This window comes from Drosophila mojavensis, unplaced genomic scaffold (genome assembly GCF_018153725.1).
Source record: "Drosophila mojavensis isolate 15081-1352.22 unplaced genomic scaffold, ASM1815372v1 contig_136, whole genome shotgun sequence".
In the NCBI taxonomy this organism is placed as follows: domain Eukaryota; kingdom Metazoa; phylum Arthropoda; class Insecta; order Diptera; family Drosophilidae; genus Drosophila; species Drosophila mojavensis.
In genome coordinates this window covers 468,748-490,057 of record NW_025318667.1, presented here as the reverse complement: position 1 = coordinate 490,057, position 21,310 = coordinate 468,748, and the positions used below count along the sequence as shown (strand labels likewise).

At 44.4% G+C, this 21,310-nt stretch overlaps 1 protein-coding gene across 1 annotated transcript in view; it reads right to left on the bottom strand.

Annotated features, from left to right (window-relative positions):
• Positions 1-304: 304 nt before the first annotated feature.
• The window catches only part of LOC6585722, a 47,435-nt gene continuing 26,429 nt past the window's right edge, over positions 305-21,310 (bottom strand). Inside the window, exons 4-13 of the mRNA XM_044007282.1 lie at positions 17,872-18,032; positions 17,266-17,739; positions 16,806-17,017; positions 15,566-16,091; positions 11,973-12,097; positions 11,786-11,860; positions 10,104-10,288; positions 6,742-6,833; positions 5,667-5,859; positions 305-5,606 (exon numbers count right to left, since the gene is read on the bottom strand). Coding sequence (XP_043863217.1) covers positions 4,873-5,606; positions 5,667-5,859; positions 6,742-6,833; positions 10,104-10,288; positions 11,786-11,860; positions 11,973-12,097; positions 15,566-16,091; positions 16,806-17,017; positions 17,266-17,739; positions 17,872-18,032 — 2,777 coding nt within the window. The 3' untranslated portion in view covers positions 305-4,872. The remainder of the gene's footprint in view (positions 5,607-5,666; positions 5,860-6,741; positions 6,834-10,103; positions 10,289-11,785; positions 11,861-11,972; positions 12,098-15,565; positions 16,092-16,805; positions 17,018-17,265; positions 17,740-17,871; positions 18,033-21,310) is intronic.

The window sequence follows — 21,310 nt, the reverse complement described above, 5'->3', positions numbered from 1 at the left end:
AGCTCTCTCTAGCCATCCGTTTTCTCTCGATTGACTCATACTTAGTCAAATATGATAGATCGTAACAATCGTAGCAACTAAAAGAACCTTCTGCTGCTGTCTCTTTCTTTCAGTTCTAATTGTGAAACGATATTCCAATTGGCGAATCATATTCATGCAAATCTGATCAATCATAGTCTTGCCTCTTTGTCGCCTTGTTAGCTATTGAGTCGACTTCCAATTGGACAAGAAAATGCCAAGTGGATCACCTGAAAACAGAGGAGCTAGAGTAACCCGCCCAAGCAAATAAAAAGGCAATTGGGAATGATGTTTTATTTAGCTTTCGCTAACATTTAATAAGAACTTTTAAAACGATTAAATACGGATTAAAATACGGATTATATACTTGTAATTTGTATTTAGTTGAAAATTGCAAACTTGGCATTCAATTGGATTGAATGAGCGGTACTTCCAGCTGGGTGGATTGCCCGATCCCCAGTCGGGGCGGCATCCCTTTGCAATGGCCTAACATACAATTCACTAGCTCCAAAATGCACACATATATGCATGTGTATAGATGTATATACATATGTATGCATCTGGTCTTGCGGGCATTATTTCTGAATGGAATCTTTGTGCCATACAAAAATATTTAAAAAAAATCTGCAATCGTTCTACTCTCTCTATATGTTGGTTATTCATATATTGTGCATATATATGGAATATATATTTGTATATATATGTTCATGTATATTTCGTGTGTATTTATATGTATATATATATAGTATATGGAGATAATGTGGTACTCAGATATATGTATCTGTGTTTTTGAATAGTGGCATAGAGGGGATAATACTCAGATCAAATAAAATGTTATATAAAGAGATAAAACACTTAGTTTTTGGAGTAAGTCCTTGTATATAAGTGTATATTGGTCGTTGGTGCATCTTAAATCAGTGTATACAGACTAAGAAATCGATTTGTCGATAAATCCAACAGCAGCCGATCTGTTTATCTATATGTATATCGATCTATCGATATGCTTATCGGTCTGTATATTAAATTGCGCGACGATCTCTTTGTCGTTTGGCTAATGTTTATCCCAAAACGTTGAACCGTCCCCAGTGGGCTGGCCCTGTGACAAAAAGCTTCTTTTGGATGGAACGTGTAGATTGACTCTGATATATCGATATATATATATAGCTTGTAAATCATTTTGAACTTGTTCACTTTTAATTTGAACGAGCATTGAGCAGTCGGTGTTGGTCGACTTTGAAACTTTGTACAGGTCTCGCAGCCTCCACTTGGGATGGGAGATATTCAATGCACAGCTTCAAGCAATATAACTTGTATACAGTCTTACGTATCTATAAAAAGTTTTCTAAATATTGTTGTATATTTTTACAAAATCTGGTATCCAAAGGTACGTATATCGAATCAAATTTGTTTTCATTTGCGTCAAATTTGTTTGTTTGTGAAGTTCCTAAATCAAAGTTTTGTTTTAAAACGAAAATAACTATCGATATACATACATACAACACAAAATGAATCTATTCCAAATTCAACCTAGAACTAATAAGAAATGATATATAGTTTCGATCTTAAGTCTTACCTACATGTAGATGTGAAGCGAATAAATCCCGTATATATCTATTTATGAATGAATTTATATATATATGTATATATATATATATATATGATCCTGTGCTTTCGCTTGGCTCAAATATACATATAAATATTTCTATCTTCGTCTTATATAAATACATATATATTTCTCTATCATGCACTACGCTTTTGCATATGGAAATTCGTGGGAAAATTCTTAGTCAAAATGTAATACCAAAAAAATTGACAAAACGAAAATTTGGTCAGAGCTCTAGGTGTTCTAAGAATAGTTGGAATGGGAATATTTGTAATCAGTCTCTTTTTTTTGTTTCGGTTTTGTCTTCAATTTTTGTATAAAAATAATAGAAATTGTAGTTAAGCGGGTCTGTGCAGAGGTATGTATATGTGTAGTTGTGAGTGTGTATGGGTGTGGGTGAGTGTATGTGTCTGTGTGTACAGGTATGTTTAGCTGCCTATAGTCTAGACACCTGCTGACTTCATGGTCCTCAGATGCCCTGTAGATACCCTGTTCAAAGCAAAGCGTGTATGGGTCTTGATATGCTACTAGATATGTTATTATTGGTGTGTATGTATGTGTGTGTGTGTGTGTTGATGTGTGTGTGCGTGTACCGTGTGATGCAACTGCATTAGTCTACTCAAAAGTCCTTTATGTCCTCTCTCGATCTGTTTCAAGCGCTTCGCTTGCTTCGTTGTGTTGTTGATTTTTTTCTTTTGAACTAGCTCACTCGACTAGTTCATTTCCGTGTCATCTATCATTGATTTTGGTGTGCCCGTGTGTGTTTCGTCGTGGTTGTGTGTATGCGACTTGCTCGAACAGCTCTCTCTTTCTTCCTCTCCTCCTCCTCTCTCCTCTCCCTTGATACCCGGTGTGAATGCCTTTAGAGCAGGCTATGGAATGCTAGATGATTGATGCCTCTCCCATCTCCTCCTCGCTCTCTTCCGCACTCACGCGCGCCCGCGCTCTTTAGTTGAGCCACTCCTTGCCCTAATAAGTAACAGCTTCTGATGTATGCCTCGAGATGACTTTGTCACCTCTAATTAACTTCAGAAGCTCGCACCTATTCACTGTCTAAAATTATCGCCTTCTCGCTTTCCCCAGCAATACCAGGTATTACATAGAGCCGAGAATCTCTAGTACTCCAGTTCTCCAGCGTTCAGTAACTGATGAAGCGTGAATTGGGATTGTTTATATGCAATTCGTAGGTTCCTTTTCCTCTACTCTTTCGTTCTTCAGCTTCGCAGCTTTCTACGGTTTCTGAAGTGTTAATCGGTCGGTTGATCATATATATATATATATATATGTATATATATACATGTTTGTATGTATATTAGCATCTCTAACGGTAACTCTTTATAGCTCAGCTATATTCCTATATTCCTCTACCTCACCTTGGATAACAGAAAAAGGAGTTAAGATAAGTTAGGATGAGGTGGATTAGGGATAAGCCAAGAATACAAGCAGTATGAAATGATTCAGGATTAAATCGAGTACGTAAATATAGGTAAGGCAGGTTGGGACTAGAATGATATGAGAGGGACGGATAAGATAGGATAAAAAAAGATGAGTTAACAAAATAAGGAAGGAATTGAGCAAGGGGTCTCGCTGTAATCTTGACAAGAAAAAGTGAATCATACATACTTAAAATCTCAACTAAATATCCCGTCTCGCTCCTCAACTGCCCCTTGAGTTACCCTCGGATCGTTCGTCTCTCTTTGATGAATGTTGTTTGTAGTTACTTGTGTTACTTATGTGATATTCAACGCGTAGATCTATTTAATATGATTCAAGAGTAATTTTTGCTTTTCCCCTTTCTTTTCACCGTTTTGGTAGTACTTGTGGTAGCTTAGTTGTCTATTTTGGGGTACTGCTTAGGCCTTCCCCCATTCCTAATGTATTTCATATTCTCATTGGTTTTTTTGTAGTCTCTGTGTATTTGTGGGGTGTAGGGTGGCTTTCTCCAGTGGAGTTTGTTTTTTAAGTTCGTTCGCTTTACTTTTTAAAATTTTTTGATTTTCTTGTTATTTTTTTCTAAGCACAACACATAGAGAAATATTGAAAATACATATATGAATTAACTTTTAACATAGATAATTGAAGATTCCTGTAATCTTACATTTATATGACGTTTTTTTTTTTTTTTAAATTATGTTTTTTGGTTCAACTATTTTCGGGTTGGGTCATTCAGCCAGAATGTCTTGGAAAATCATAAAATGTAACCGAAATCAACATAATCCCTTCTCTCAACTCCATTGCAAGCTGTCAGCCCATTAGCCTGGCATGCTCTACCAGAACTGCGTACAGGGTATTCCGGCTCAGCTCAGCTCTCCATTTGCTTTTATTTGCCTTGCTGTTAGCTTTACTCTTCGCTTTTCATTGAATTGTCTGAAATTGTGAAAGTTCTTAAAGAGGAAATTTTCAAATATACCCGAGCTGAACGGATAAAGTGCTGTCCGTCTGTCCATCTGCTTGGCGGTATTTTGTCCATTGACCATGTCTACAAGCTAAAAAAAATCTCTATGTGAGATTTACACTTACAATTTAGTCTTATGAAAAGCGAATCATATACTCAAATCAATCTGGGCTGAGGGCCAATCACCGTAAATACCCTATAAGCAAATTTTTGCAGTTGTGGAGCTCGTTACCAGACTGTTGGAATTTAGTGTTTGGTAAACTGTTTTCTTTGTTTTCTTTTCGAAATGTTTGCTTATCGATAAAATTGTTTTTTTTTTTTTTTTTTTTTTTTTTTTGAGCTTTGTATTCAATGCATAAATTATTGTCCATGGTCGCTGACAGCTGGCTAGGAACAAGAGAGCAGATCTTAGGTCTATCGATATCGTTATCGATTGTCACTTTATGCGAAATTCTTGGTTGAAATGTTGCAAGAGCAGCTAGTCTTAAATTGACTTAAATTCAGAAAGTTTTCCAATCAAATCATTGTTATCGATCTGTTATCGATCCATTATCGAGCTGTAATCGTTCTGCTTTTGATCTTATGCTTCTGGTTTCAGTGATTATTCACATGCCGCATAGGTATGCATGCATACATGCATACCCTTTTGATAATTGTTTTTGTTTACTGTACTCTTCGTTGTTTCTACCCCGAGCATTCCTCCCGTTAGCTGCGCTCCAATCCAAGTCAGTCAATCAGTCTCAGTCTATAGCCTCGCTTATAAACAATATAGCTAGACGCACACACGCACACCCATCCACAGCCGCACACCCACGCACGCCCACACACACACGCGCGAAAGCTCTCCCGCGCCCGCTTAGATGACGAACAAGTTGGTGCAGCTCGATGAGTTGCGTCGCTTCATGTTTGTCCTGAAGCGCAGCACCGATGAGAGAAACACTTTGGTTAGCTTGTTCACGACTCTCCGGTTGCAGGCGGCGGACTCGAGCTCGCCCTTGGCATTCGAATCGCGCCTGGCAGCAGCCGCCGCCGCAGCAGCTGCCGCAGACGTCGATGGCTTGCTGTCATTGCTGTCGGCCGCCTGCTGCTGCTGCAGCTCGTCCTGGGCGCGCCGCTGACGCATGCTGGCGGCCAGCTGCTCGAATTTGCTCATTTGCCTGTTGCTCTCCTCCTCCTCCAGCTCGCTCTCGCCCATCTTCAGAATGCACTCGAGGTTGAGGGTGCGTCGATTGGCGGCGCGCTTCACTGCCTCCAGGGACTTTTGTTGGTCCTCGTTCACGTTCTCCTTGTTGTTGTCGTTGCCGCCGTCGCCGTCGCCGTCATCCTCGTCCTTCTCCTCGCCGTCCTCCATCTTGAAGATGCTCATTTGGCGCACCATCCGCCTGGCCGGCAGATGCATGCGCCGATGCTTCTGTATCGTCGTCTGCAAGTTCAGGCGCTGCAGGTCGTACTCGCTCAGCAGCGAGAGGCGCTGCGGATTCAGCTTGACCTGGGCGACAATGCCCACCAGCAGCTCGTCCACGTTGTGGTCGAGGCCCGACGACGTCTCGATGAACTTGCACGCGATCTCCTTGGCCAGCTTGCGCCCAACTGCAAAGAGAAAGCCGTGCTACTGCGAATAGCAAACGAATCGCCAGCTGCGGGACTCACCTTGGCGCGACACCTCGCGATGCCGCTCCAGATCCGTTTTGTTGGCCACCAGGATGGCGCCGCGCGTGAGCAGCATGTCGTTCTCCTTGAGGTAGGTCAGGACCTTCTCGGCTGCCTTGAAGGTGCCACGGTCTACCACGGAGTAGACCACAACGAACAGGTCAATGTTGTACGTGGCACAGAACGCCTCGGTCTGTATGAGAAATGCAACAGAAATGGCAGTACGAGATAGAGATAGAGAGTACATACATACATACATACATACATACATACATATGTATAAATATGTGCATCGATTACACGAAATTCAATATATAATCTCAATTGGAATCTAAATCTTTGATGACAATTTCCCCGCAGGGCCAACTAATACGCTCTGTGATTCTCTTGGTATTCTCTTGGTATTTGCGAAGACATCGCAGGAAGTCTACATTTCACCGAGGCGCATCAGTGGCGCCAGGCGGGATAGTTAGTTCGAATTGTCAAATTGTCTAGCCCTAGGCTCTGTTGTGTGTGTGCACATGCATACACCTCTATGTTTACCGTTAGGTGGCAATTGTGCTTGTGTGCGGCGCGCTGCAGGTGAGTAGGCAATCGAAATGGAGGCTGCTCCGTCTTGCAGTCAGCGCACAAAAGTAGGCAACAAACTGGAGAAGCTAACAGAGTGCTCCTTATCACATAGAGATAAATTGAGATATGTCTCAGGTTTGCTAGCCAAAGCTAATGCCAGTTTATGCATATAAAATATATATAGAATCTAGCACGAAAGCCACTCTTAAAGCTGCCCACAAAAGTAGGCAACACAATTGCTACGCTTGACTTTTTGCCTTACACACACACACACACAGAGGCACACACACACAGGGGCACTGGCTGGCAAGGCTGCCAATGCAATGTAACAAGACGTTTGCCTCAATCTAATGCGCTTTGGCCTGTCGAGCGGCAGCCGATAAAGGAAAACAGTGTTAATGACATTTGAAAATAAGTGTCAAATGCAGCAGCTGCCCCAGAGAGTGGATGTGTGTGTGTGTGTGTGCGTGACCCAGTCAACTGGGCAATGCATTCAGATACTTACCGACATCTCGCAGGCCGGATGATCAATAATTTCCAAGTCCGTTTCAATGTCGTCGACCAGCACGGAGACCGTTTTCTGTCCATAGTCATCATCTAGAGGGAGATAGACAGATAGAGACAGATAGAGAGAGAGAGAGCTGAGAGTGTGCAAACACTTTCATTCACTTCACTCTAATGGGCCACGGCCCATTTCAGCTAATGCGATTACGGCCAAGTGCTGTGTAATACCTTGTTTATGCCCACGTAATACAAATAAACAATTATATGTGTGTGTGCGCACACATGCATTCGTTCATCTCGTTCTGCACATTGCATCGACTGCAGCCATTTGCATGACACATGATTGGCATGCGCCTGCAGCTACATGGTGTTTCGGCTCTAGCTCTGGCTCTGGCTCTGGCTCTGGCTGGGCTAAAATTGCCGCAGATGCATGCTAATTAGTTCGTTATGCAACACTGATAATGAAAGCTATAAAGCTGCGAAGCTATAAATGGAGCAAAACTGCAAGCCAACAGCCAGACACAAGGCTGCCTGCATATGAAGTTTTGAATCTAAGTTAATTAATCCAACACTGACAGCTGGACAGTGAGAAAGAGAGAGATAGAGAGAGAGAGAGAGAGAGATGATGCACATTCACATATTCCGTGCAGTTGAAAACTCGGCATTAATTTTGAAGCGAGTGCTTTCAATTCAGTATTGTTTAAGGAACAACTTGATTGATTATACAACACTTATTCGCAAGGGAGTGCAGTGAGTCTGAGTGACAGACTTGACTTTATTCCACTTAAAGTTCAGCACTACTGATTTTTATTAAGAGTCTAAAAAAGTCCCAACAGAGCGAGGACTTAACAAAGTAGTTTACTTGACTGCATTGCAGCACTTCTTTACTTTATAGCTCAGCTGGCACAATATTAGTGCATCTGGATATCTGACAGACTTGACAAAGTTCTGCTCCACGTCGTTAGGCAACACTGCAAGAGAAGAACTCCACTTAAAGCTCATCTCGAAAAGTAGATTGTGTGTGAAGGTGTGCCCAAGGTGTGCTCAAATGATTTCCATTCTTAACACTGCTCAGATCGTATGCTCTGCAGGGTATCTCTCTGTCCATCAATCCGGAAGTTCGTGTTACTTTTTTTATCGCTTCTGCTGGTTATTTCGCTGAAGGGGCGTGCAGCCGCATAACAAGCGCAGTCAGTGTGATTTCATTTCATTTGCCAAAGGTGGCAATAAAAAAGGTTTCATAAAGAGCGAGAAATTACCTTTCTCTACTCCGCCTCCCTCCTCCTTTTGGCTTGGGAATGGCTTCTTATTTATTTCGTTTACTGCACTTTTGCTTTGCTTTGATGTCGCATTCGAAAGCGCGCAGAGGGAGAGAGGGAGACATAAAGAGAGGGAGAGAGGCAGACAGAGAAGAGAGAGGAGCGAGGGAGAGAAGAAGAACGGAAGAGGCTGGCCTAGGTAGAAAAGTATATTTATCGATTATGATCGACATGCTGATACCACTTCTAAGACTAATCGATATCAGAAAATCTATCAGGCAATGAAGAAACCTTTTGATGCGTAAAGGCTATTCGGATGAAATGCAATCATTAACCGACAAGTGAGTGCGCAGGTCAGGCAATGCCTGCCATGCAGTGAAAACAGGGTATACCGAGTCCATGGCTAGTTTCGTGCTTTTACTGTTGTTCAGTTTGATGTGCCATTTAACATATGCTAACAATAGCCCACGCTTGGCGACGCCCCCTTCAGTGGGGCGCTCCCAGGGGGGCGGGGAGGACAATAAAAGTTGCGTGTGGCACATATAAAGTTGTTCTTGCCGGCTCTTTTACTCAAGTGCTAATTAAAAGTTGGTGAATTTTATTTTGTTTCCTGCGATGCGACGCGCTCCGTTGCAGCGTGCAAAGAAATGTTGCATGCCCCAGTGCCTCAGTCGGACTGCCGCCCCCCCCTCTAGACTAGCCTACGCCATTTTCATTCGCAGCTCTCGTGCTTTCATGCTCTCAGCATTTATGCTTTCACATTCACATTTACTTTTCACTCTTTCATTTAGCTAAGCCTTCTCGTCTCCTTCAACCCAACTGCTGCTTCTCCTGCTCCTGCTCCTGCTGCTCCTGCTGCTATTGCTGCCGCACGCAAGTCGCATATATCATGCAGCTAGCAAGATTAAGCTAATGGCTGCGCCCTCATCCACTTCTCCTCTCCCTCCTTCTGTTTCTCTAGATTTGCTCAGGTCGCCCACTCTCAATCCTCAGCGGAGTGCGAACTGGACACGCAGTGCCCCAAATCCCACTACTAATGGAAAACCAATTTCAAGCCACGGAATCAGGACACCCGTCGCACTCAAGTCCTGCAGCTCGAACCCAATTTCACTGAGTATGTGAAATGTGTAGAGTATATGGAGTAAAGTATATACTCTTTTCTCTTCTTGAGACTGCGGAGTTCTAGCTGAAAAGCCTTAAGAACGAGGGACTAAGCTACCCTGACTTGGGCTGACTTTACAGAGGAACGTCATAGACAACTCTTCCCGTATACTCCATTTCTAGCTTAAGTCGAAAGCTTTCAGACTTATTAAAATGCCAATTCAGCATGCAGAGCTTTAAAATGAATCCTTGCTACGCACTGCAAGTCTGCCAGGCAGACTCTGAGACCCAGAGACTCTAATTTGTTATGCCAACTCCCATTTGCCATATGCCATTTTCCATTTGCCACTTGCTATTTCCCATGTTCCATTTCGTATGCACACACACTATGAAAACGATTCCGTTTTGACTAGCTGAGCCCGCAGTGTCCTTCAGATGCATTAAGTAGCTTCGCACTTGCCACATGCTCTCGGCTGCTCGTTTAGTCTAAGCCTTGCTGGTATGCCCCACTGCCCCGAGATAACTCATACATGCGAGCGGCGACCCGGAATAGCGCAGCGCGAACCGAGCCATGAGCTAATAGGGGCCACGTGTTGCACGCCATTGTTGGCCCATTCATTGCTGGATATGGAAAATCCTTTTAATAACATCCATTATGGATCACAAGTCAGGCGAGAAGCAAGCCCGCGGACCGCAAACAGAGCTCAAGGAGGAGCAGGAACGTCTCACCTGGCCTTACCTGGCTGCTTACCCGGCGCGCCCTTGGCAAAGTTAATGAAATTAGCAGCGACGCTTTTCATATTTTATGAGTTTGTGGCATAATTAAAATGCAAATGCGTTTGATTAAAAGCCACAGTCCCGAACCCGAACCCGAACTCGAACCCGGACCCGAACCCGAGCACAAACCCACGCTCAAACCGTCTTTGATACGGGCAAAGGGCCAAAAGCCCCCACATTAGTCTAAATGATGTCGTTTAGCACACGTGTCCCACTTGGCACTTACCCAGGCTCAGATCGTAGGCGCAGATGTAGTCCGACGTGGTGAACTGATATGTCAGCGTTGTCTTGCCCACTCCGGATCCGCCCAGCATGGCGATTTTGTACGCCGGAACCTGCTCCCCGTTGGGCCTCTGCGAGTGCGGCTGGATGTTGCTCGCCTCTGCCTCCGGGATGTCGGCCGACGCATTGCTAAGCATGGAAAGCAGACCAAGAGGAGAAACCAATTAGTGCCATCATCAATCATGTCAATCAAATGTGACTGAACACCTATTCCTTAAGATAATCTCCTGTTCAATCATGGCCTCATAGCAACGACTCCGACTTCCAACTCAAGTAACTCAAAGCTTCAACTAGGCAATCAAATTTGATTGCTCTCCGCTGTTTATAGAGGTGCAGAGTGGCTTCGAGTTGAGTAACATGTACGATTCAATCACGGAGCATTGCTCACACTTTTAGTAATGCTCTCCTAGGCAGTCAATCTTCTCACTTACAGATGCGACTCTTGAGTAGCCGAATAACTGTTGTTGACGACGCTTGGCTTTCTCAGCGAGCGTATTTATTGCCATTTCGGCTATTTACACAAACAGCTGGGGAATTAGATTTTACGACTTTACGATTTTATAATTTTACTGCCAGCAGAGGCCTAGCCTCATCTAATAACAATAATAAGCCTTGGTGGGGCTAAGCAGGGGGCGCGTGGCTGCCGACGTCGCCGTCGCCGTTGCCGAGTAAACAACAATAATAAAGACTGGAATTTTCTTTGAGAATGCGTTTGTACAGCTCGCAACAACAAAAATAATACAAAAAAAAAATAAAAAATAATAACAATAATAAAAGAGCGAAGCAGCGCATAATAAAAAGGAAGAAGAGGAAGACGAAGGGGCAGAAGAAGAAGAATTGTACGAAAAATGTTCGAGCGTATGGAAAAGATATATGAAATTGGTAAAAGTCTGTGTAAAGGTGTGTGCTTGTGTGTGTATGTGTGTGTGTATGTATGTGTGTATGTCACTGTCATTGTTGTCGATGGTTTATTGTGAACATTCTTATAAACAATTTATTGCGTCTGCTGGCTGACAGTTGGAGTCAACAAGAGTTGCTCATTCCGGTTCCTTTTGATGAGCCAATTCAATTGTTCATTTCACACACTAGTTCAGCTCATGAGCAATACAACAACCGACAATCGAGTCTGGCATCGAAAAATTCAGGTCGAGCTCCGAGCAGCCCACAAATGTAGGCGACAGCATTTTATGCGAAAGGGAATGACAAAATGAGCTGGTTCATTTTGTTGAACAAGAACAACAACAAGAAGTCAACCTTGTGAACGATATATTGATTCAAAACTATTCATATTGAGAACTCAATAGAACTAGGGCTACTAGAGCGAACATCTCTCACTTACTAATGAACTAGTTCAGAAATTCATTTTGATTAAGTCGTTCTATTGAGCTTATTATTGCAAATCAGCTCTCATATAGCATCTCTAAACTAGTTCAGCAACTCAATTTGATTAGGTCGTTCAATTGAACTTAATACTGAAATTCTAGTTCATATCGATATTCAGTTCACTTGTAAAAACTTTTTTATTTTACTCATAAGTTCAATTGAACGAATAATTCATGGCACGCTGAAAGACGTGCACTTTTACTATATATATATGTCTCTCTCTTTCTCTTTTGTCTCACTCACCTATTGTGTCGATCCTTGCCGCTGTTCGAGGTGCCATTGGATGTCACAGAATTGATGGAACGTGACCTGCGGCTGCTGTTGAAGACAATTTGAATTTAAATTCAGTAAGAAGGCACATGTCAGAGCGAGTTGCTTGTCGTTTGTGTGTGTGTGTCTGTGAGTGTGTGTGCATGGCACACCCACTTACCGTAATGAATCGCCCAGATTGCAAACGCCATGCGATGTAATGCTGAAGCTGCGCAAGCGATAATAATCCATTTCGACATCCGCGCCACAGTGAATCGCCGAGCGACGCGTGTCCGCCAGGCGAGGCTGCAAGAGGTGCAACAGGTGTGCAACAGGTGCACATTCACTACAAGCTCAAACACGCTCTCAGTATTCATTTATCGCTATGTCCTATCTCTAGTCCATTTACTGAACTTTCATTTATAGACTTTTCAATTCTCGCTTACAACTTTTCCCTCATCTTTTATCTCTCTCTCTATTTCCTTCTTACTGCACAACTGTTTTCAGATCTTACGTACATCTCCAGCCTTAGCCAATTTAATTATAGCGCAAAGTCTTTAATGAGTTTATTTCAAAGCTGCTTTGAGTTGCATTTAAACGTTTCTCTTAAGTCCATGTCAAGTCCCTCTGATTAGAGCTACACAATATATATATCTATTCAAAAGTATACTCTCCATAAAAAAGTAACTAAATGGATTTATTTACAAGAACAATGTATGAGAAATGTTGTATACTTAGATCCTAAGATCTCAAAGTCATATATAGCTATATATTATGGAAAGATATTCATGATGGTAATACATATATAAGGTGTATATAAAAGCTCGCTCAGGCGTATTAAAATTTTCACAATGTGCGAGTCAAAAGTAAACCAAAACAAATATTAACGTGGCAGTCGAGTCCTACTGACTGCTTAATACTCGTTCAGGTAGCAAGACAAACTGTTCAGTTTCGGTATTTAGACTGCATACATATATTATTGTACACAGTCTACCACGCCCCTCTAAGAATGAGGCTCTTTAGGAATATATGTATATGCGTATATCAAGTCTGGACAAGCCAATCGACTCTCTTTAGCATCAAGTGAACGAGCATTAACATATACCAAAGATTTTCTTACTCCTCCTCTCCTGCTTCTCCTTCATCTTGTTCTTGCTGCGTGTTTTCATTGAAAACGAGAAATGCGATAAAGAACTCAAATTTGTATTTTTCTTTGCTGTCAGTTCGCTTATGTGTTTTAGTGTGTGTATTAAGCAGTGCGAGAGTGGTGGAGTGGTGGAGTGGGGGAGTGGGGGGACGACCTGACAGCGATGTATACCGGCTGCTATGCCCTTGATTGTTTTGGGGCAGCTGCTATGCCAACCATCGGGCATGACGAAGCAAACTGTCAATTGGCAGGGACGCGCGAGCCTCTCGACTCGTTGGACTGGCGGCGCGGCCGGTGCGTAGAGCATTCAGCCAGACATAAAGCATGTATAAATATATAATATGTGTGCGTGCATGCGTGTGTGTGCTCGCTGGTGTGTGTGGGTGTGCGACTCTCTTGTGGGTATTCTTAGCGAAACTAAAGTTTTTACATTTCACTCTTCCTTCTTTTCTTTTTCATTTTTGTTTGCATTCAAAGAATGTCTATGTGTGTGTATGTATAAATGTGCGTGTGTGTGTGTGTGTGTATACCAGTCATTAACTTGGATTTATGGTTAGGACTATGGCAACTAACTAACGCGCACCGTTTCACATCCTACTTTGGCAGCCTTTGCCTTCCTGTTGCTCCACATACTTTGTGTATACACACACACGCACACACGCACACACTTGCACACACACACTCCTGCTCTCGAACTCGCTGGGGGAATTTATCCGGCTTGCACTTATCTAGTCGCTGCAGCGCTAATGTAATTAGTTTTCCCTCTCGCGCACAAAAGTAGGCAACACAAACTGAAAACTCAGCTGCAGCCGCCCTAAGGGGCGTGGGGCGTGGGACGTGGCAGGCGTGCTGGCTGGGACTGAGTTGATTGTCCTGTTGGCCCGCTTAGCTTGCAGTGCCCCAAAAACGGACAGCCCGACGCCAGGCCCTTACTCCTGCCTGACTCAGCTGACTTCTGTCTGGCAATTGAGTCGGAAAAGTTGTTGTTTGCATATGAAATTTTCGTGGCTTCGAATGGCAAAACATGTTTAACGACAGCTGGCAAGCCGACACCACCAGCACCAGCGCCAGCCGTTTGGCCGCCTGCCCTCCGGGGAGTGGGGGGTGGGGGGTGGGGGGGTGGGGGGACTGACGGCTGCAGGCCACAGCGCAAATAAAAGAGAAAAAGAATCGAATCAATGGCAAAAGCACGTCGCCAGGCAGAGCAACAAAATAAAAGCTGCACTCGCTGCAGTCAAAAGAATGTCAAGAGTGATTCTGTGTGTGCCACGCCTATACGCCCACACACACACACACACACACACACACACGCACACGCACACGCACACATAGACAGGTAGAAGCTTGTCTATTGCCGCGCTGCTACGCTTCCACCCAGCGGCAGCTGCAACTTCCATCCGGGCGGGGCAACCAGGGAGCTGCCAGGGGGACTGCCTAGGGGGAGGTGCCATGGGGCTGTCTGTGTGTTTGTCTTTGTGCACACAGCGTGCATTTCCAGCAATTCACAATTGCAGCTCGGGCAGAGCCACAGCTGGGATTGAATCCGCTAGCCTTTGGGCTTTCAAGTAATTCCCGCTTTTTCCCTCATTTTTGTTTGGCAATATGTTCAGCTGAAGCGCTAGGGTTACTGTGTGTGTGTGGGTGTGTGTGTGTGTGTGTGTGTGTGTATGAGTGTTCTTTCATATTAACAAGATAGGCTGGCGTGTTCTTTCGTACTTATGTATGTTGCCACCGAATCCCTAGGGCAAGTTTTATCTCATGTGCATGTCCCGAAAAGCAAGAACAAAGGAGTAGTGCGCTCTAGTGGGGAGTGCCCGACTAGCAGATACCATACTGAAAACCTCCCCTCTGAAAACCACACACATACACAGAAGAGAAGCAAGACGTGGATTCAAAATTACTATCTAGCTAATATGATAAGCTAAAGCATCAACCGACCCCTCTGTCTCTCTGTTTCTCTCTCTCTCTCTGTCTCTCTCTGTCTCTGTCTGTATACTCTAATCTGAACGAATTGGCTTTTCAAGTCGTTTTCACTCTCTGCGTCGCATACAAAGCAAAGCAACTGTCGTTCAATGTCATCAGCTGCTTTGATGGCAGTCAGACTCAAAGAGCCCAGAGCTGAGTCGTGGGAATTTGGGAATTGGCTTATTAGCAACAAATCAAAAGGTGTTGGGCGATTCCAGGTATTGAATTGTCGCGCATTCATTTGACTCAGATAAATGCCTGCACATAGAGTTGCTGGGGCAGTTCCTTGAAAATACGCCCAATCGATTGCAATAGAAGGCAATCACATAAGTAATTGCCAGAGTAATTAAAGTAATTGAGCCAAGTATTAAGCCATTCCATCGTCAGCAAACGTAAAATCTAGCTTCTAATAGCTATTCTGGTAGGTAATCACATGTAATTTTAGGGATCACTTGACATAGACCTACCAGATAATATTCTAAGGGTATCATTAGATCTAATTGCTGATTAATTACGTAAGTAATTAAGGCCGTACTTAAGTGGAATTAAAGCAATTATTAAGCGTCTTCTGGTAATTATTTAGTAAAAATACTTAGCTAGCTAATTAAGCTCTTCAGTGATAGCAAACTGGCTTATGGACAAACACCTCTGAGCATACTCACCTTGCGACTCTCTGCCGGCATGCTGGACGTCCGTAGACGTTGCCGCTCCGACATGTGCACGGCCACGGCTATGGTAGCCGAGCTACCATAGGCCACGCTGGCCGCTGACTCGCCCACGCCCCGCTCGCGCTGCTGATTGCTGTTGACCGAGTGATACTGCTGCTGCAGCGCCCTGCTGTTGGCGACGGGCGACTGAACCTCGTCACTGGAACCGGCCGTGGTCGAGCTGGTGGCGTTGGCGCCGCCAGACGACGTTGCTGCTGCTGCTGTCTCCGCTGTCTCCGCTGTCTCCGCTGTGTGCTCGGCCACAGCCGCCAAGGCTGAGCTGGAGCCGAGGCGGCACTTGTCCAGCTCGTTCACTGGCAACTGACTGCTGGCACCCGAGCCCACTCCAGCTCCTGCTCCGACTCCTGTGACTACTCCGGCGTACTGGGGCGACACCGCACCGCTCATCGCCTGATGGAAGGTCAGCACGCCGCTCTCGATGGCCCGACCAAGCGGGGACTTGGCCAGCGCCATCCGCTCCCTGCAATCAGAGTGTGAAGCATGAGTGCTTTAAATATATTGCCTTGACAATCGATAATTAGCCTGCCAGCCCATCGCAGCAAAATTGACCCAGGGCGGCGATCGCATTGCGTTGATTCCACGTGAAAAGTCGCGGAGCTGCTCTACTTAAGGCTTATTCAATTTTATCCGCGTTTCCTTCAAGTTCAAGCAACAAAGAAAAACAAAGAAAAAGCGGACGGACAAATAGCCAAAGGACTGCAACTAAAAGCTGGGCGGCAGCTGAAGGCCATGTCTTCAGAGCTTTCAGAAGAAATTCAATTACGGACAAAATAATGCCTTTGCAAAACTTATATATTTATATATTAAATTCTTGGATGAAGAAAAATCTATAGAAACTTAAACATCAAAAAGCAATCGATAAACATGTAAATAAAAAATCGAAAAAAAAAACTAGAAGTAGCCGAATAACTTGAAACTGTTAAATAAGAATTTTGAATTTAATAATAAAAAACACTAGATAACTTAGGCTATTTGTATTTGGGAACCGGGCTTAAATCATTTTCTGCAATCGATATAAGGTTTGCACAATCGATAATTGGCTAAGGCTAAGGCTACTAAGCTAAGTAGCTGCAGCTGCTGCAGTTGCATCTGCAATTGTTGCTGTCGCAGTGACAATTCAGCGAAGCTACAGATAAACTTCAGGTCAGGGACATGGATGTCTAATTCCCCCTACCTGTTGCTGTTGTTGGGGAACGCAAACAACTCCTCCACCTCCTCCACGTGCTCCTCTTCTGGCTGCTGCTGCTGCTGTTGTTGTTGCTCGGCGGCGAAACTTTTGTTGTCGTTGGCATAGCCGTAGCCATGATCGCCGTGCAGCACGCCAGTTGCAATCGAGGAGCTTCTGCGTCTATTCATATTTGGTGACCTCTGCATTCTCATGCTGGGCTGCAAGGACAAAAAGTAGCGAGAGATGCATTAATATATTATCGAAATGTAACATATGGCAAGATATGGTATTTTCTTTCTATATAGGTCTATATAGGATCTATACTGAAGGACTGATAGAGGATAGATGGAATAAATGCACGCATGAGCTGAGAGACGAGCTACGGGACTGAGGGACAGCACGATAAGCAAACAGACAAACGAGCTCTGATCCATCGATCCAGCTAGGATGATGGGTGTTTACATACCGGCCCCGCTCCCGGTCCTGGATCCGGAGCCGCCTGCAGAAAATCCTGGTAGGTGCTGTGCATTGAGTCCGCCGCCATTGCAGCCGAGGAGGTCGGCTCCTCGTCGCGCCAATGGCCTTCGCCGTGCAGCCCCTGCGAGCCGTACGCCCGGCTGTAGCCCGCATAGTACTGCTGCTGCTCCGGCTGCTCGGCCAGCTCATATTGCTGCGACTGCTGGGCCTGCATGCTGTAGCTGTAGCCAGCTGTCGAGCTGCCGGCGCTCGCGTTGCGCTGCACTGCGCCCTGCAAGTTGCCGCGGCTGTGCTGCATGCGCTGGTAGCTACTCTGTGCCACGGGCGGTATCGGCAATATGCGGTGCAAATGGGCCTGGGCCGATGTGCTCGGCTGCTGGGATAGCGGAGGCAACTGTTGCTGTTGCTGCTGTTGCTGCTGCTGCTGCTGTTGTTGCTGTTGCTGCTGCAGCTGTTGTTGCTGCTGTTGTATTTGCTGTTGCAGCTGCTGTTGTTGCTGCTGCAGCTGGATCTGCAGCTGATGCTGTTGCTGCTGCTGCAGCTGCATCTGTTGCTGCTGCTGCAGCTGCAACTGCTGCTGCTGCATTTGCTGCACATTCTGCAACTGCTGCAAGTGCTGCAGCTTCTGCTGCTCTTGTTGCTGCTGCTGCTGGGTCTGGTGCTGCTGCGACTTCAGTATCGGCCGGAGCACATTGTAGGCCAGCTGCTGGGGGGCTGGTGAGGGCACGGTTCCATCGCTGCCGTCAAAGCTGGCATCTGCAACAAGAAAGCCAACGGGAATTCCATGAAACTACGAAAAATATGCGAGCTTGTCCTTTGTGCCTCGCTTGGCAACGGGGCCAACGCCCCATTCAATGCTGCCCATTCGAGCCGACTCGACTCCTGCCCTGCCCTGCCGCCCATCTATCGAGAATGCCATAAGAACTGAACTAGCTCGGGCTATAATGACGGGCATTTCTGATAAGCTGCATCATTAAATGCTCGCCGAACTAGCTCATTTCGTGTGGTTCTCTCCATGGAGCTGGTCACTGAACAATTCCATAAATAATTACTCGATTAAGTCTGCCCATTTGCCTCTGGCTCTGCTCCAATTGCGTAGCTGCACAGAGCCAAACTCAGGCAGACGTTGCACCCACTGCGACTCACACTCACACACACACACTCACACACACACTCACACAGAGCTAGTCATAAATTAATGCTGACCAGCTGCTAAAAGGCATGGCTCACACTGAGGCAGCGGCTGCCTTTGGCTGCTGTTCAGAGTGGCTTTTATGGTCCCGACTCTTGGTCCCTTTCTGTGCTATGGAATCCGACGCTTTGTGACCCAGGTCGGAGCTACACCTGAGCGACACACACCCAAACACACACAGGCGCAGCGGTATGTTACCTTAATCGAAGTCAAAGTCAAGCCAAAGTCAAATATGAGTACGTTTTCAGACCGAAAAATGGCCTGCCTACATATTTCAAAGACTTCACTGCACATGTGTATAAGTGTGTGTGTGTGTGTGTGTGTGTGTGTGTGGGTGCGTATGTGTGTGGGTGTGGCATCTGTTTACTGCATAGCTTAGTTAGAATGGATGAAACACAGTTTCCTTTACCCCAGGCACATTACATATACATATCTTTAGTTCAATGAAAAGAGTATAGGGTATATATCAGTCGTGCTACGCAATAAACTTCAGGCTTTGTGTGTGTTCAGCCTAAAGGATGCGCACATTGAAAAGTACGATTTTATTAGTTTTGCTCTTTAAGTAAACGAATAACGGTTATCATAAAACCGGAGAAAGAATCGGATGTTTATAGCATCCATATAAGAATAGAGGGTATATTATGCATCACTTTATTTATTCATTGATTGACTGAGCAATTGACAAATTGATTCACTAATTGAGTCATTCATTGCATTTACTCACTCATTCATTTTTTCACATAGTCATTCACTTACTCATTTAATCCTTTGGAGTTCGCAAAGATCATTTATTCGCTTACTCATTCATTTCTTCATATAGTCATTCATTCATTGCTTGTTCTAGCCATTCACTCCCTCATTCAATCATTCACTCATTTAGTCATTTGGGCCCACAAATAGCATTTTTTTTCGCTCATTCACTCATTGCTTGGCATAGTTATTCACTCACTCACCCACCCACTCACACACTCGCTCACACATTTATTCATTTGTACCCTCAAAGAGCAATCATTGCTTCATAGTCACTCATTCATTGGGTCGTTCACTCAATTATTCGCTTGTTTCCTCGAACAAACATTCATTTCGTGAATTATTAATTTGTTTCCATCCGAAAGCCGCTTAAGAGTGACACGAGCCATATTAATTTAATGACTGAGCTTTGACATCAATTCTAAAAATGTTCCTAATGGGATTAGAGAAGCGTGGGAGACGCGTACATTGGGTAGCCCCAACCAATCCAATCAGTGCGACAAATCAATTCAATCAATGAAAAGTTGCTGAAAAGCACTCGAGGACTCAACCAGACTAAATAGTAATGAAATGTTTGTGTTAAGCATATTCGAATACCCTGTAAAGTGTCCAGTGAGATTGTTTGAAGAACCCTTTCAGCCATTTGTTTAATTGAAGTCCGCCGATGGCAGACGTATATAGGTATAGCTCAGGGCATTGGGTAGTCTATGCGGTTTCATTCTTCTATAATTAAGTGAACTCTTGTCGCTGTTTATCGAGCGAATTACGTGCATTTAATAATATGTTTTTGCCTAACCTAAGCCTTCACTTTCCGATGGGCATCGATGCTCTGCCCGTCTGCCTTGTGATCCGATTAACCGATGCCCTGCCTGTATCTCTGTCTGTGTAGCGCCCACGTAGCTGAAGTACATTTCAAGGGTCCTTCTCGTACCCTGCATACCCTGTTTGCCCTGCCTCGTGCTGAAGGTCTTCTTACGCCCGCAACAGTTGAGAGGAAATGCAACACTCAAATCAAAATCAAGGCTTTAATCAAATCGATTACTATAAAATTAAGAAAATCGATACATTTCGATAGCGATTGTCGCGCGTTTATTATCACAGAGTAACTAACTTGATTGAAAAGCTTAGTTCTTCTTTTAGTATTTATATATATATAATTTGTGTAGCAATTAATCGATAATTATCTAAATACTTATCACGTTTTATAATAGCACAATTAAAAATTGCAGCAAGTAAAAGGCATTATATATATAGTATACACATCAACTTTTTAGCTATCAGTTTCCAGTGCGAAATATCGATAGCTATTGATAAATATCTGTGGATTAATATGTCATCGAAGTGCCGCAGATATTCCAATCACTCCCTCCTCTCACTAACTCACTCTTATTCAACGTCTCTCTGCCTCTCTACAGGGTATACTCACAGGGTATACACAACGGCAGCATGCCCTTCGCTTGTTGCTATTTTCGCGCTATCTCCCTTGCTTTTATTTGTTGGAAGTATTTCGTTGTCCGCTTGTAAAGTCGACCCTCAAAAAAAAAAAAAAAAAAACAAAACGCTTTGACTCTTTTTGGGCTCAGCTCTGAGCTCACTGAGCTGTTGTAACCTTTTTTATTCCTGCAACATGTTCTCATTGTTGTTGTTGTTGTTGCAGTTGTCGCTTTGCACTTTGGTGTTGTTTTTTTTGTTTGTTCACTGTTCATTTGGTACTTGTTTAAAGTTGATGTCTAACTTGCGCTTTATGCCACCAGATGATGTCAGCCCCGCCCCCTAACATTCCTCCCACTCCCCTCCTCACTGTCTTACCCCCTCTCCTTCTTTGGTTGTTTCTTCGCCCTATATGAGAACTTAATACGCATTATGCCCTTCTGATGGGGCAACATCCAGGCGCCCCAAAGCAGGCAGCACAGGGAATTGCCACAAAATTCTCAATATCAATGGCTGTGTTTGTGTGCGTGGGTGCGTGGGTGTGTGGGTGTGTGTGTGTGGGCTTCTGTATGTGTATTGGGAAATTTTAATTGAAATATGAATGGGGCATCCACCTGGAGACCCGACGCACAGCTGTGCCACAGCCAGAAATCGGCTCAAG